At 42.8% G+C, this 15,266-nt stretch overlaps 1 protein-coding gene across 1 annotated transcript in view; it reads right to left on the bottom strand.

Annotated features, from left to right (window-relative positions):
- Nucleotides 1-15,266, bottom strand: part of met (MET proto-oncogene, receptor tyrosine kinase) — an 87,490-nt gene that overhangs the window by 41,707 nt on the left and 30,517 nt on the right. The window contains exon 3 of the mRNA XM_011472878.4: nt 7,683-7,886. Coding sequence (XP_011471180.1) covers nt 7,683-7,886 — 204 coding nt within the window. The remainder of the gene's footprint in view (nt 1-7,682; nt 7,887-15,266) is intronic.

Genomic DNA, 15,266 nt, shown 5'->3' with positions numbered 1-15,266 from the left:
TTGTTGCCTTTTCTTGTAGGAATTTTGACAAATCAAATAAATGATAAATATTTTTTTTAAATTCCTCAGGCTGCATGATTTCTTGTGGCTCCATCACATTGACTTTTAAACAAAAAAACAAATAAAGAAGTCCTGCATCTGTGAAATCCCTCAAACTACTACATGATGCACCAGAAGTGTCCTTCCATCCATTTTCTTATGCTGTGATCCCTTTTAGGGCCACCGGAGCCTAACCTGGCTACTATTGGGGAAAGGTGAGGCACAGCCTGGACAGGTTGCCAGGCTGTCACAGGGCCACACAATCACACCTAGGGATAATTTAGAGTAACCAATCAACCTATGAAGCATCTCTTTGGACTGTGGGTGGAAACCAGAGTGCCCAGAGAAAACTCACACATGCACAAGGAGAACATGCAAGAAGGGTCCCAAGCTGGGATTTGAACCAGGACCATCTCTCTGTAAGGCAAAAGTGCTAACCACTGCATCACTGCGCCGCTGCACTGCAACTGATGAGTGCTTACTGCTCTGTTTTTCCCATAGGCCAAAGCCCCCATTTAATGCTCAGAAACACTCGGCATTGTTTCAGCCTTAAATGAGAGCTTGTCAGTTTGCTGATGCACTGCTGGGCCCGGCCCCCCAAAATGCCTTGTTTTTCCTGCATCATTCCTCCGACTGCCTCCCAGCCTCATGATCAACGTCACCTTTGTAACTGCAAGCATAATAGGTGGCTTTCCGCTGGGGACGAGGCCACACAACAGCATCTCTCTGGAGGTAATAGCGGTGTAAATTACAGCTTATTGTATTAAGCAGACTGAGGGGAAGTTGGGCCAATAAACACTACCACTGTGTTATTCCCACAGTTGCTCAAGTAAAGTCGAGGGAAACGCTTCCTGAGCCAGAAATCAGTCCTTTTTTCTGGGGGGGGGGTGGTAATGTCTCTTTCTATCACCGGAGCTACTCCATGTTCCCGTTTCTGCTCCATCCACTGGGACAAACCAGGAAACAAACATACATGAAAAGCTGACAGGTTCCTTTTATCGGCTTAACAATGAAGTGTGGGGCAGGGGCAAAGACGAACGCCTTTCACCGATTCTTGTGGCTGCGTTGCTTCAGACTGAAGCAGCAGGTGGCCGGCGGGTCACTAGTTCACATCAAGGTCTTTGTGTTTTGGAGTAAATGAATCAAACCCTGCAGTCTCGCTTGCGAAGCGTTGAGTAAGGAAACAAAACTACACTCCCAGAAATCACACCAAAGTGACCCCAAACACAACTCTTGACACATCAGCTTCTACCGTACAAAACCTGCTTCAGAAATTTGCCGAATATCAAATGAACTATCGTAATTTCCGGACTACAAGCCGCTACTTTTTCCTGCTCTCACAGCCCTGCAGCAGCTTATTCTGTGACGCGGCTAATTTATGAATTTGATTGGCGGCCGCCATGTACGTACATTCAGGTTCGATGTATGGTTTTGTATGCGCCATCCACCACCAAGCACAAGACATTTTTTTTAACACACCTCCGAGCAGCCAAACAGCATGGAGGTCACTTCAGGTCTTAGACACTTCAGTCATGGTTCAACAAAAAGAAACACGCATGCCCGGCCGCATCCCAGAATCCTTTGGTGCCATTAGACCCAACGTGCACTTGATCGCCGCTACAATATGATAAAGCTTTCAAGTTAAAAGCAATCGTTAAAAGCAGCGTGAAAAAATCCCCCATCAGTAAATGGAAATGCCGGTCAGCTGCGTGACGGAGAGAACAGCGCATGCTCAGAAGTGTATTTACCTCTGAGTCATAGTGACTCGGCTGGCTGCACGTAAATATGTGTGAATAACATCAGCCTTTATTTTGTCGGGACACGACTGGAAACACAAATCCATTTGGTCGTTTTTACGGTTTCTGACTGAGCGGAATTTTGCATTGAAAAGCTCACAGCCGCCGTGTGAGCTTTTCGGATAGGAAGGGGAGACAAGGAGCCCGCTTGGCGAGCGCGGAGCGCAGAGGCGTCCGGGGAGCAACAAGTGTTTATTGTGAAAGGAAGCTTCTGACGAACGCGCCGCGCTGAGGCGCGCGTATCACGCTGAGGCGCGCGCTATTTTACTGATGTTTTTTAACCAGCCCCGTTAGTACCATAATGCTGCCGCGACACAAGTGGAAGGAGAGCTGTTCCTTTTCACCCCTCCATGCACTGCTGCTCCTTGCTCATTCTTAAACACGAACAACAGTGTGGCGAGCCGGGCGTTGGCCCCGCCTTTAGCCCCTAAGACTCATGGGAAATGGGGGATCGGGGATGTAAATTTCCTCATCATAACTGAGGGATGTAATGTTGATTATATGGTTACTGTTAGTAATTTTATGTATGATGCCTAGTTTGTCAATAAGTTAAAAAAAAATAAAAAAAAATCAAATAAAAAAACCCATAACTGAGGAACTTGTGAACAGAATAGAGCTCCATGCTGTTTCAGATGTGGGTGTAATTAGATACATGAGCTTGAGACAAGGCCAGTACCTGCCCACAGTGTGGTAATGAGCCATGCACACTCTGGTAGTCAGGATGTGCTTTGTCGAGGTACTGATGCGGCTTGTGTATGTACAAAAATATTTAAGCACGTTAAAATAGGTGGGTGCGGCTTGTAATCGGGTGCGTTTTATAACCCGGAATTTACGTTATTTATTTTAATTCTTCACAAGGTTCTGTCAATACAAGTAATGCAAGCAACGTTTTCGCAAAACTTGCTGGTAAAAAAAAATAGTCTTGAAGCTATAATGTCCAACGGGAGCCCCAATGCTGTGTTCACACCAAACGCGATTTGTGTGGCAAATTCACATTTCGACTCCTGTTCAAAATTCTGTTCATAAACTTGATGCTCCTGCTGCATGTGGGAGGAGCTACTGTCAAAGGTTTTCAGCCTGATTACTACGTACATGGAAGGGTTGACTGTTTATCTCAGGGGTGGCGAACAACTTTGACACCAAGAGCCGAATTTTTTCACTGTCAGAGTCAAAGAGCCACACCACGCACTGACCTGCCAAGACGTACACACACAAACACACAATTAAAGCCGTATTATTTTCCATAACACACTCCTCTCCCTACAACACAACAGGAAGTATTGTACTTGTGTTTATTTCAGGGAAAGTGTCCACCCTCATTACACAAATCAAATGCAGTTTAGCCAGAGTTAACAGAGTTAACCCTGGAGGTCAGATACCCCCCCCCCCCCCCCCCACCACCACCTCTCTCTCATCTCAAACACACACTTACTCACGCTATCTCACTCTTTTCTCTGCCTCTCTCTGACACACACAACTACTCAGTGACGTGCAGTGAGGTTGATGGCTGGTGAGGCACTGACTCCTCTGAAGTCAGATTTATGATGATAAAAACTGAATATTTCACCGTTCATCCAACAGTATTTAACTGGTAATTCTTTGTATCTCATCAACATTCCTCTTTCAATGACCCTTACACCAACAAATACACAAACATCTGGACAGAGCAAGTAATTCATATTCACAATAAACACATGAGATATATTATATTTCAGATGTGTATAGCATAAATGAATTTTAACCTTCATTAAAAAAATTGCTTTTATAACTTTATTTAAGTCAATTCTGCTCACAGCCCCCTGACTCATGGTTTTACATCCAAGATTCCTGACGAGGGGCTGAAGGCGGCGCTAACCCCCAGGCCATTTGTAGCCTCTCTGATAATTCCTTTACGTGAGTGTCGGTCAGAACAGACCGATGTCTTGGTTTCACGTGTTTCAAGGTAATAAACAGGAACTGGCAGACATATATTGAGGAGAACATCGACAGCAGATTGAGAGCAGCTCTTTTACACACGGGGATTTCTCTGTTCTCCAAAACGTAACAGGGCCTTCTTTCAGAGAGATTTCAGCTCAATCATCTCCGGTTCTCTCACTGCCTCCTCAGTGACAAGCGGGGATCTCAGGTTGTCCGTCTCTGCATTAAAGGATCCATGAGAAAAGTCATCTGTGGTCGTTTCTGCTGCAGGTCCTCAAACCACAAAGTAAAGTTTCAGTCCAGCAAGCAACGTCACGTACTGCACTTTATTCATTTTGATTGCAGCCTTCTGCTGTGAGCTCCGCAAAGAAGGACAGTGGAATGATTGCCGTTTTGAATGTGCACTTTTTAAAAGCTTCAACCTGTTAATAATGGAGACAATTTGTGTCAGATCAGGAAGACTTTTTCATTTTCTCCGGGATACGTTTTGTTCTTTTCTGCCATGAACTATTTTACTGCTTCCAAAACCTCTTAATGATAAACATAGTGACTTACCATTCCATTCAGTAAAAAAGTAAGAATCTTCCCGTTCTTCCAGAAACGTCCTGTGTTTATCTTTATTCTCTGAATTAAGCCATTTTGACCATGAGGGTAACAGTCTGCACGCACATCAAATGTTTACTTTTTTCCGGCATTGGGCGTAACCCGCGCAAATGATTGGCGGTCGCTTATGTGTCGGGAGCAGCATCAAAACACACACACTGCCAAATGACTTTTATTATTAATTATTTTTAATTCCCTCTGATGGATTTGAGTGTGGTTTAAGAGGAAAAAAACTATGAAATGAGGCACAGTATGTAGTATGCTTATTGCCCGAGAGCCGCATGCGGCTCGAGAGCCGGGTGTTCGCCACCCCTGGTTTATTTTATTCACAATGCATAGAATGCATTGATGTTTAGAGGTTTATTTATTTTGAAAGGCTCTACAAAAACGTCGGCGATCTTGTCTCCATGTCTGAGTTCATGAGATCATTCAGAGATTCTCTCAGTATGGTGAGGTAAAAATATCATAAAGTTCAGTGGAAGAACGATCAAATTCTCCTCCACCCACTCACCGTGTCATCAACACGTCACGGGCCAATGCTGAGTTCCTGATTGGCTGATCCAACGCGAATTCTTCGCCCCAGTTGAGATATTTGAACACTGGAAATATCACATGGGGAAGTATTACGCAATATTTGCTGCACATCAGAACTTTTGCTGTGGCCCTCAACGTTGTACACGGACTCAACATTGAAACTGAATGCCCTACTGCATGAACGCCATTTGGTGGGAACTTTAGTTTAGTCATGATTCTACATTATGACAACATCACCTGGATGAATAAGAGCCTTCATTGGCAGGAGCCTTAGTGTAACTTAGGAGGGGCATTCTCTTAGATGAACTGGTAGAGTGTCCTTTACAGTATCTTCTTTTTTGTTTAGAATGTGGGATATTGGGGTTCTAAAATAAAGTTCTGTAAAAGTTACAGTGGATTGAATGTTGCAGCACTAAGGTTCCTCAAAACCTACAAACTACAACACTGCACTTAGTCACCAAGAAAAACTCCCCCCAAAATGAAACACACAGTAACAGCTGCACTGGACGCTCATCTGGAAGAAAGTGGAACATGTCGGCAGAGCCGAAAGTGTCGGCCAGCTTGAAACCGACCCCCCTACCCCACCCAGCCCCCGAACCTCAGTGTCTAACCCTCCTGCCTTTTCCATGCAGCTGTCAAGCTTTTTTTCTCAAGTCTCCTTTGCTGGTTTTCTTCCATGCGTGTCTGTTCATTCTTGTGTTTCAAAAACACGTGAGGTCATTCAGTTTTTACTGTTCCGTTTCATTCACCGTAGGATGTTACTGATGCACCGCTGCACCGTGACTCACTGCACTTCACAAGCATTTCACGGCTGTAGGAGGAGGAGCAAACACCCAGAGCTTGTTGTTATTGAACCGTTTTGAGCGTGCATCATGTCCATTTGATCTCAAAATACCATCTTAATGGTGAGCAAATAAAAGATAAAACAGAAACATTTACTGAGAGTCTCACAGAGAACCTGAGTAGTTTAATTCTCACACATTCATCGACACAGATGACACAAATATCAAACACCTGTGGGTTAATGTTTGATATTAAGGCTGTCCCTTCTTCTTCAAAGCCATTTATGACGTTGAAATGAGACAATAAGCCACATATTGGAAGCTGCCGGAGCATCAACAAAGTGGAATCTGCTGTTCGCAGAGCACTGACATGTTTGAAGGGGCTGTTTGTGTAGGTGCCAGACTGGAACACTGAACACAGTGAGCCTTTAAACGGGCCTTTAAGCAAACTGCACTAAAACACAATCATGGTGCAAGATGTGCCTCTGGTAGGATACTCTGAGTTTCCAACTTACCATCACGTCCCTGAAAGGCCTGAATGATAAATTGAAAATGTATTGACATTGCAATATCACCCTGTGCAATACGCGTTTTGCAAGATCCAGCTTAAACCGCGATAAATGGTTACTTTAAATGTTTACACACAAGCATATACAAAAGACACATTATATAATTTTTCAAAAGCCCAAGCGCACCCTGCTTCTATTGTTCTTAATTGTTGTTCATAACAGTTTTCCTACCAGAAAGGTAGATCACTGTTCTTTGATCTTTATCTGAAATACAAATTCTTAGCTGTCTCCTATTGAGATAACTTGCAGTACAATTTGTGTTGACTTTCATTTAAATAAAACTATTGCAGTAAAGTGGAAATGATATATTAGCTGTTATTTGTTTTTGCTATTTGTTCATGTATCACAAGTCCTATGGTCATTGCAGTATTGATCTCTAATGCTACGTTCACACCGGGATCGGAAACGGGTGTTCCAGCAGCAACTGTCAATGAAAAGCCTATGTAGAGGCGCGTTTCTGCGTTCAAAGCGTTCATGTTCACAGTTTGCTACGCAGATTTTTTAGTCCGTTTTTGGGCTCCACGTTCAAAACCTGCAGCCATCGAACAAATGCAAATTGAAAGTTAATCCAGTTGAACTTTCACCAGTCAGGGACTTGGATTCAGTAGTAACACATTTGTTCTTTTCCATTCACAAAAGTGACAACTGTTTGAAAATTGAGCATGGTGGAGAAAGTAATAATTGCAGTTTGTGCCCGGATGGAATTCTATGACACCAAGTCTTTCATCTATTGGAACAGCGCGGTGCAAGAAAAAGTCTGGAGCGAGAGTAGCAACATTTCCACCACTTCAACATTTCACACCAGGACTCTTCCAACTGTGAGTACATACGCTAGTGTCAGGTAGCAACAGTCCAGTGTAGGGCTGCACCATATGAGAAAAACTCGCGATATGCGATATTGGTGATTAATATTGCGATAAAGATATAAATTGCGGTATATAAACAAATAGCAAAACAACCAAAAACATAATTTCCATTTCACTGCAACAGTTTAAAAATTATACTCCAAATGACCCTTGTTGACGTAGGAGGCAAACATCAAACATAAAAGGGCTCATCTGATTGATCAAAAACGTAAACGGGTCCTTCCGATTGGTTAAATGCACAAAGGGATTTATTTCATTTATTCAATATTTCAAGCTGCCATGAGTTTGTTTTAGCACATTTAAGGTAACCATTTATTGCGATTTTCGCTGTCTTTTGCGGTATGAATAGTGCACTGCTTAATGTCGCGATAACGATAAATTTGCGGTACATTGTGCAGGCCTAGTCCAGTGTGTCTTTCAGAATATCACATGCCCGGTGTGTACGTAGCATCATACCACACAGTGCAAGTTGTCCTCATTGCACGCAGCCCTAGTCACCATGAGCCAGACGGCAAAGCTGCGCTGGCAGGACTAAAGTCATAAAAGATCTTAAGGAATAACCGTTCAGTTTTGTACCTGAATATGGCGTCCGTCTGCAGTTCCAAGATATATAACGGCGCCATCATTGACGGGAGCCGCCAGGACTGAGGTAACTAATGTGTTTGCCAAGTCTGTGTGCCAGTACTCCAACCTCTGGACAAAGTTGGTCACCTGCAGGCGATATGCACTCTCTTTTCCCTCACTGATGCCTTCATGGATGTCACACTCATCTGAGGAGGTCTGCAGAGAAACAAAAGGCAGAAAAAAAGAGGATTAGCTGTCACATTTCGCCCTTAGCTGTGGATGAAAGCATGACAGTAGTAAGACATACTTTCAAATGTAGCCAAGAAAGGTTAATACATCAATGTGGCCATGTTTATCTTTAAAAACATTACTTTCAAAAATCAATATACCCCTAGGTTATGACAAAAGACAAGAGACTTTGAGAAAATATATAGCCACAGACAGGTTTCTTGTCTTCACAGAGTCGTCTGACAAGCACATGGTATATTGTATCGGCCTGAAGTGTCTCCTGTCATATCTGACCCAATGGGGGAGGGTTAAAAGCCCAACCTGTTAAGCCCCCTTAGCTACTCTTTCATCAGGCCAAGCTCATAATGGAGGTCTCGGCACCGCTGCTCCTCTAGGGCAAAAACCCATTTTATTCGACAGAAGGTTTTATGTGAAACAGCTAAAAGATCTCCAAGCTGTTCTTAACTCTGCCTATTCTCTCTGGAAAACCTCTGTTTTCCCTTTTGTCTTCAGACTGCTCCTCCAGAGCATCTGCTTCCCTGCAGAAGTTACAGGAGTCGGCTCCAGCTCCAGTCTTCGGTTTCATTTGCAGCTGGATTGTGCTGCTGACTGTTGTGTCTGAAGCCACTGGAGCTTCTGTAGTAAAAGCACAGACTGTGACCACAGTCAGGTCTGGGATCTTTATCAATAACCTCCCACTTTTTAAGTGTTTGGTCATGGCCTTGTGTCCCAGCCTCAAGTTCCATTAATTATTAGTGACCCATAAGGTGACCGGCATCTTGTGGCTCTTGAAGTTCTTGACCTCGCAGCTTGACCGGGCCTAAGCTCTCTTGTTGTCTCAAATTCAGTGGACAATGACCTCTTCAGCTGAGTCGCAGGATGGGAGAAGGAGCAGGAAAATGTACTGAAAGCGTCCTCATACTGTGTTCAAGGGGCAAAAAATCTAAAGTACAATTAGAGAGCACCATGGGCCACAAAGTACCATTAATGACAACTTGGTCAGATATATTTTCCGACGATGTTTGAAAATAGGAAAAATGACGGTGCAAAAGTAACACAAGAACAAACAAACAGAAAAACACCGAAATCTGGCTGACTATCAACCTGGCAGCAGCCAACTATGCTTAAATTAGCCATCCACAAGGCCAGCGCTCTCCGTTTAAGAGATAAAGGGTCACTTAAACCAATAAGACGTGGAAGAAACTTAAGACTGGCAAAAGACTGCAGGTTTTGATGCCGAATGCACAGTTGGGAAATGGTGAAATGGCTGATTTGCACTAAATTTATCTGTAATAAAGAGAGGAAAAAGAGTCTAAACTTGATTAAAAGTGACAGTTGGTGACCTGGAATGTATCAATAACCAGAAAATGTGGGATAATAGACAGAAAATACATTTTATGAAGAGAAGGAAGAAGGACTGTGCCTTTGAAGACAGCTGCAGGTTGCATCTACATCTGCAATACAATTTTTTCAAACATCCACCTTGCCCAGCTTAAATACAACACAGCACTTTTTCACACAGAGAAGCCAGCGTTGAGGACGAGCAAAAACACAGAACTTCAGCCAAAACTCTTTTGACTTCACAAGAGCACACATAGATGTCATCACAGCAAAGACTAATGCCATGCTGATCGAAAAACTGGCCTCAGGCTGATTATTTTCAGAGCAAACAAGCAGAACTTACGAGTTGTTTGCAGAAGCGGAGCGGGACCATGGGATGAAGGTCTAAAAAGGTCTGGGGGCATTACTTTGTTCTGCCTAGGGATCAAGGCAATGAAATTGGACAGTGGAAAGACTGTTTTGACAGACTTTGTTTGAAGCTCTGCTTCTATTTTCACTGAGTGTTTCATGGTGCCCAGAATTTTGGAGGTCCTCTCGCTGCTGCATGCCATTGAAGGCAACAAACTCCATCAAGCCCCAGTTGTTGAGCTGATGGAGCATCACAGTGAGATAGAGCTAATTCAAGCTCACGTATGAATGACAAAGAACTGTTTGCTGGTTATTTTAGGGTTTGACTGATCATGGACACACACAAATCCAGAACCAGATTTGCTTTTATAAGAACAAATGTTCCTCATTTCCCTAAAAAGGGCTATCACACCAAAAATGGGAAAATGAATGACATTTTGAGCTTCAGGACACTTTACAATCAGGACTTTTTATTGGCACTGACTTCAATTGTAGTTCCTTCACTTTTGGCTTCTCCCATCAGGGGTTGCCACAGTGAAACAACCCCTCAACAACCCCACAACCCCTGCGACTCATCCCTTGAAGATGAGTCACATGGTAAACTTGGCAATGCTTTAAGCCAGATGCCCTTCCTGACACAACCCTCTCAATCCAACTGGGCTTGGGACCGGCACAGCAGCAGAGAAGGGAATAGGGAGGAGCCCGGAATCGAACCCTGGTTTCACAGATGGAAGGCGCTGCAAACCAGCAGGAGCTAAACCGGCCCCTACTGACTTCAACTGTAGTTATTTGGGGGAAATTTTAATTTAGTCAAATTTAAACCATCTTAAAAAACATGCACAGTCACCTAAATCTTTGCACTAATTGACCGTGGTGTGGTCAAAATAGTTGCAGCCCACCCTCATTGGCACATCTTGCAAATGTATACATGACCATAAAAAGTAAAGGAAAGAGCTGGATAGTTTGATACCAATACACAATCATTTTTAACCACACGTATGCCACCAAACGTGTCCTTTATCATGTCATTAAAAGTATGAAATATATCAAAACAGCAGTTATGGATGCTGGTCTTATTCACATATCACTTGTTTACAATTAGGATTATAAAAATATTGAGGAGAAATAAACTACTTTAGAGGAGTGAACTTTCATTCACCTGCAGCTACGTGTACTTCTGCAAAAATCAATGTATGAGCCTGTTCCAGCTGTCTGTGGGAGGAATGAGGGACAGGCTGCAGCCAAAAATCATGTGTGCTTCACATCAGGTCTTCCGAGAACTCCATAAAACTGCTTTTGTGGAACTGTCTGGAAACGAGCAAGAAATTGTAAAGGGACACGGCTGCCTATGTGCAGGATGCAACTGAAACCAACGCGACGGGCTGTGTGAAGTGTAAATCCTGGTTTGAAGTGTCACATGAATGGGAAAAGGAGCACACTGGAATCGTCCACTATCACCTTTCACTCATAGATCAATAGTCTGATTATGTTGTCCCTAAGTTGAGTTGTGGCATCTGGACTAAAAAGGAATTCTTCTTTTCTTGAAATGTTTCAGCACTAATCCAAGCAGCTTCACCATCTTCGCTGGAAAAGCCACTTGGATAAAGACTTGGAAGTCTTGGAGAAGACAAAAGGTCTAGATCCTGTGACTCGGCTTCAAGACACGTCATCTGGATGAAGGAGAACCTTCTCTGACTTTTACTTTTTTGTTTTTTTTAGATCACAACAGCCTTTGGAAGATTTATGGTGTTTAAAGTGGTCCTGATCAGCTGTTTTTAAGTTGTTATGCACACATCTGTTGGAGCACAGATAACGTGGGGCACCCAGCGTGATAATGTAGACCATTGGTGGACGTGGAATTGAAATTACTGGCTTCTCTTTTTGACATGTTTTGCCACCCACCCAAGTAGCTTGGATGATGAAGCTGATGATGAATAAACATTTCATGAAAAGAAGACATTAAGTCCAGATGCCATGACTCAACTTCAAGACAAAGTCACCTGGATGAATGTGAACCTTCATCACATGTACACCTTTGGCTTCGTCCTCATCCAGCAGCTATTGTCCCTGAAACAACGGCACTGAGATAGAGTTTCTGTGCCGTGGAGCTCTTAAAGCCCACAGCACTGGAGAGTTTGTGGGGGTGGGGGAAAGGTGATCCATTGGCTTAATGTCATTTTCTTACACTGACTGTGGCCTCGGGGTCTTGTATGAATGAACACACTAATGTCTGAATTTTAGAGCAGGGGTTTAGAAGAAATGATGAGAAGCTTTTCTAATGATCAGAAATATCCATGATGTGTAGTCCAGAGCGAGCAGACATGCAGACGTACAGGAGGCCGCTCTGTCCCAATATAGGCCGCTCAGTTGGCTTTCACTGGAATAACAGACCTTTGACCTGGGGGTTGGTTGTACAATAGTTCTCCAGGCGGCAGAGAGGTTTGCTTATCGTTGGGGTGTGTTGAAATGCATCTTTTGGAGAAAGTGAAACGCACAAGAATGTGAAATGCACATAGTTGCGTGCGCACACGTGTGTGTCAAGAACGGAGGGGGTGGGGGTTGCTGCAATGCTGGAGCACATATTACAGTACTCCACCTGGGCTCGGGGCGCACGATAATCTGAAACCTGACACTGCAACCAGCAACACTAAACGTGATATGTGTGTATTTAAACACACAGGTGGCTGGTGGCAACAAAAGCACACGGCCAAGTGTTAATGTTTGTGTGCTGTGGTGGGGCGACAGGGGACAATTAGGAGACACGGAAAGTCTGGCAACAAAGCAGGGACAGAATTCAGTTCTTACAGTGCAGCTGGTGTCACCGTGGGGTGGGCTGCCAAGAAGACGCCACGAAGCACCCCCGTTTTCTCTCTCTCACAATAGTTGTTAACAATTTCATAGTTTGACCCTTGTGTGTTGTAGTACTCACAAATCAAAGAACAAACATCTTACACTTTTTGAAAAATGAAATCATTTTTGGCCAGGGTGAAAATGTATTTCAATAATCCAAAGACACACTTGATTCAATAATGAAGCAGAAACAAAACAATCTAATTTTCCTATCACTACTTTTTTATTTAGTTAATAAGAACCATTGCCATTCTAGTTCTCAAATTCAGCAAGTTAAATGTTCTCTCTGCCTTTTGGCAGAAAGAAGATTTATTCAGTGCAGTAACACAGATGTGAACACTTCCTGACCAACCGCCACATCACAGAACAGACAGATTCCTTTTTTTAACATGAGAAAATGCTTTAAAAATTGTGCTTTACTACTTTAGAAGGCCCAAAAGTGCTTTACAGTCACAGTCCCATTCACCCATTCAAACACTGGCGCCAACCTGTTACCACCAGGAGCAATGTGGGGTTCAGTGTCTTGCCCAAGGACACTTTAACACATGGGCAGGCAGGGTGGGAACTGAACCTGCAACTGTCCACTTAGAAATAACTTTTTAATCATTTTTATGATCAATATTTTAAACTACTAATATCTAAGAAAAATAAAAAATGACAAAGTGAACATAAAAAGCATGATCAACCCATTAACCCAATATTATTAACCCATTATTGACCCCTATTATTACATTAATAAATAACCATATTTTTAAGACAATGTTCACTGTCAGTGAATGAAGTAAATTACAAGTATTTTGTTTTTCAAGATGTCCTCTTGCTGCTTGGACAACATTTGTTGCTAAAATGTTGTTGTCAGGATAAAAAAATCAACTATTCAAAATTCATTTCAGTTGAAATTCCTTGAATCGTGTGTTTGTGGCAGTCCTCTAATGGGATGGTGGCTAGATTATTTTGACTGTTGGGATATAAAACATCAGAAGTTAGGAAATCTATTCACAGTTTCTGATCAACTTTAGCTTTCGTCAGTTCTAAGGGAACTTGAGTGAAATTTAAAAACATTGTTTTCACTTCATCCCTGAAAGATTTCCTTAAAACCTTGTGATCCATCCCATGCTCACCATTCTTTCAACACAAGTGTCCCTTCTATCTTCTGAATGAAAGTGAATCAGCAAACACTGCTGACAGATTTGTGTAACTGAAGCCTTTGGAAATGTGGAGTTGACAAGAGACCCATCCAAGAGTGAAATAAAATCTTTCATTTTAGGCAAGGAGACCTTCAAACCACACTGTTCTTCCTCACAAAAACAAACGGGATATTCGGTATGTAATGGTCTTTGTGGCATTATTTACAACAAACCACACAGTTTTACGCAATCCATACTTAGTATTCCTGCCTAATACTGCACATGTTGCTGGAGCCTATCCCAGCTTCTTCATGGTGAATGTGGGGTACAGCTTTCCCTCTTTTATCGTGATCTAAAAATAACCCCAGATAGGTAAAATCCATGAAGCAGGATTATTGACATGGGTCTACAGCCAATCAGGATGCAGAAAACAATCTTCTGTTAAAAAAGATTTACTCAAAAAAAAATCTGAGAAACAGTGAGGCTCTAAACCAGGGGTGTCAAACCTCCAGGCCTCGAGAGCGGGCCTGCTGCTGGTTTTCTAGAAATCCTGCTTTATCTGCTGCTGATTACCTGGATCAGGTGTGTTCAGTTGATAAGGAGCTTCAACGGCAGGTTAGTTAGAAAACTTGTCAAGCACCGGCCCCTCGAGTTCTGAATTCTGACACCCTTCCCTAAAAGGTGAACTGTGATATAGCAAGAGACCACTCTACACCTAGGACAGTTTGCCAGTCCAACTTACAGTCACCAACTAATGAATCATGTGTTTTTAGACTGTGGGAGGATCCTGGAGTCTGGCACCCTACCTGGGATTTGAACCAGGACCTTCTGCTGTGAGATAGGACTCCAAACCACTACACCAACATGGTGCCCCTTACACAACCCAATTACTATGCTTTACACTAAAAATCCTTTCCCTTTGTTTTTTAATGAAGTCATTGTCCTCTAAAGAATTTCAGTATCTTTCTTTTGTTTGGCCAAGCCTTTAAAGTCACAAACATTCACAGTCTGTTCTGCAGCTTCTCACACAAAGGAACAATACAGGCTCACTACCTCCTAATCACCCAAGTGGTGTGAAAACTGTCTGAGTGAGTGATGAACCTGCAATGTCTGTCTCCTCTGCCTCTATTAAATATCCTCAGTGGGATCACTGCTGGAGATGGTTTTCCAAGCATTGGTGCAGCTTCTGCTCCTGCACGCACCTTAATAAGTTTACCTCCTGTGATCAGAGACTTATTGCGTGATTGGAAACAAGAGAGCAGAATATAGACTGATGAGGCAACATGGATAAATAGTGAGACAAGAGCAGACAAGAAGTCCAGAAGCCATGGCTCCACTTCAAGAAAACACCTGGAGGAAGTAGAATCTTTATGAATATACAAAACTGCTATAAAAAACAGAAAAAGACAGCTGTAACTGTTCTCTGTAAGTCTTCTTTCTTGGAAAGGCAGAACCAAATTCTTCTGGCGTGTTTTCCACATTTGGCCCGTGAGTACAACGTTTGGTCAGACTGACACAGCAGCTGAAGTTACAGTCTGCAGATCAAAGGGACGTAGCTGGGTCAGCTATTTAATACGTTCTTGAAAATTGAAGACACATGAAATATTTGGAGAAGCATCTTCACATGAAAAAAAGCAAACTATTCTATCAGATTAACTTTGTTTCATAGGGTGGATGCAGGGTAACAGCTCTCTTGCTTTTA

The sequence above is a fragment of the Oryzias latipes genome, chromosome 6 (assembly GCF_053564925.1).
Source record: "Oryzias latipes strain Hd-rR chromosome 6, Olatipes_Hd-rR_3.1".
Taxonomy (NCBI): Eukaryota; Metazoa; Chordata; class Actinopteri; order Beloniformes; family Adrianichthyidae; genus Oryzias; species Oryzias latipes.
Note: the sequence above shows the minus strand (reverse complement) of the source record. Positions and strands in the feature narration are given on the sequence as shown.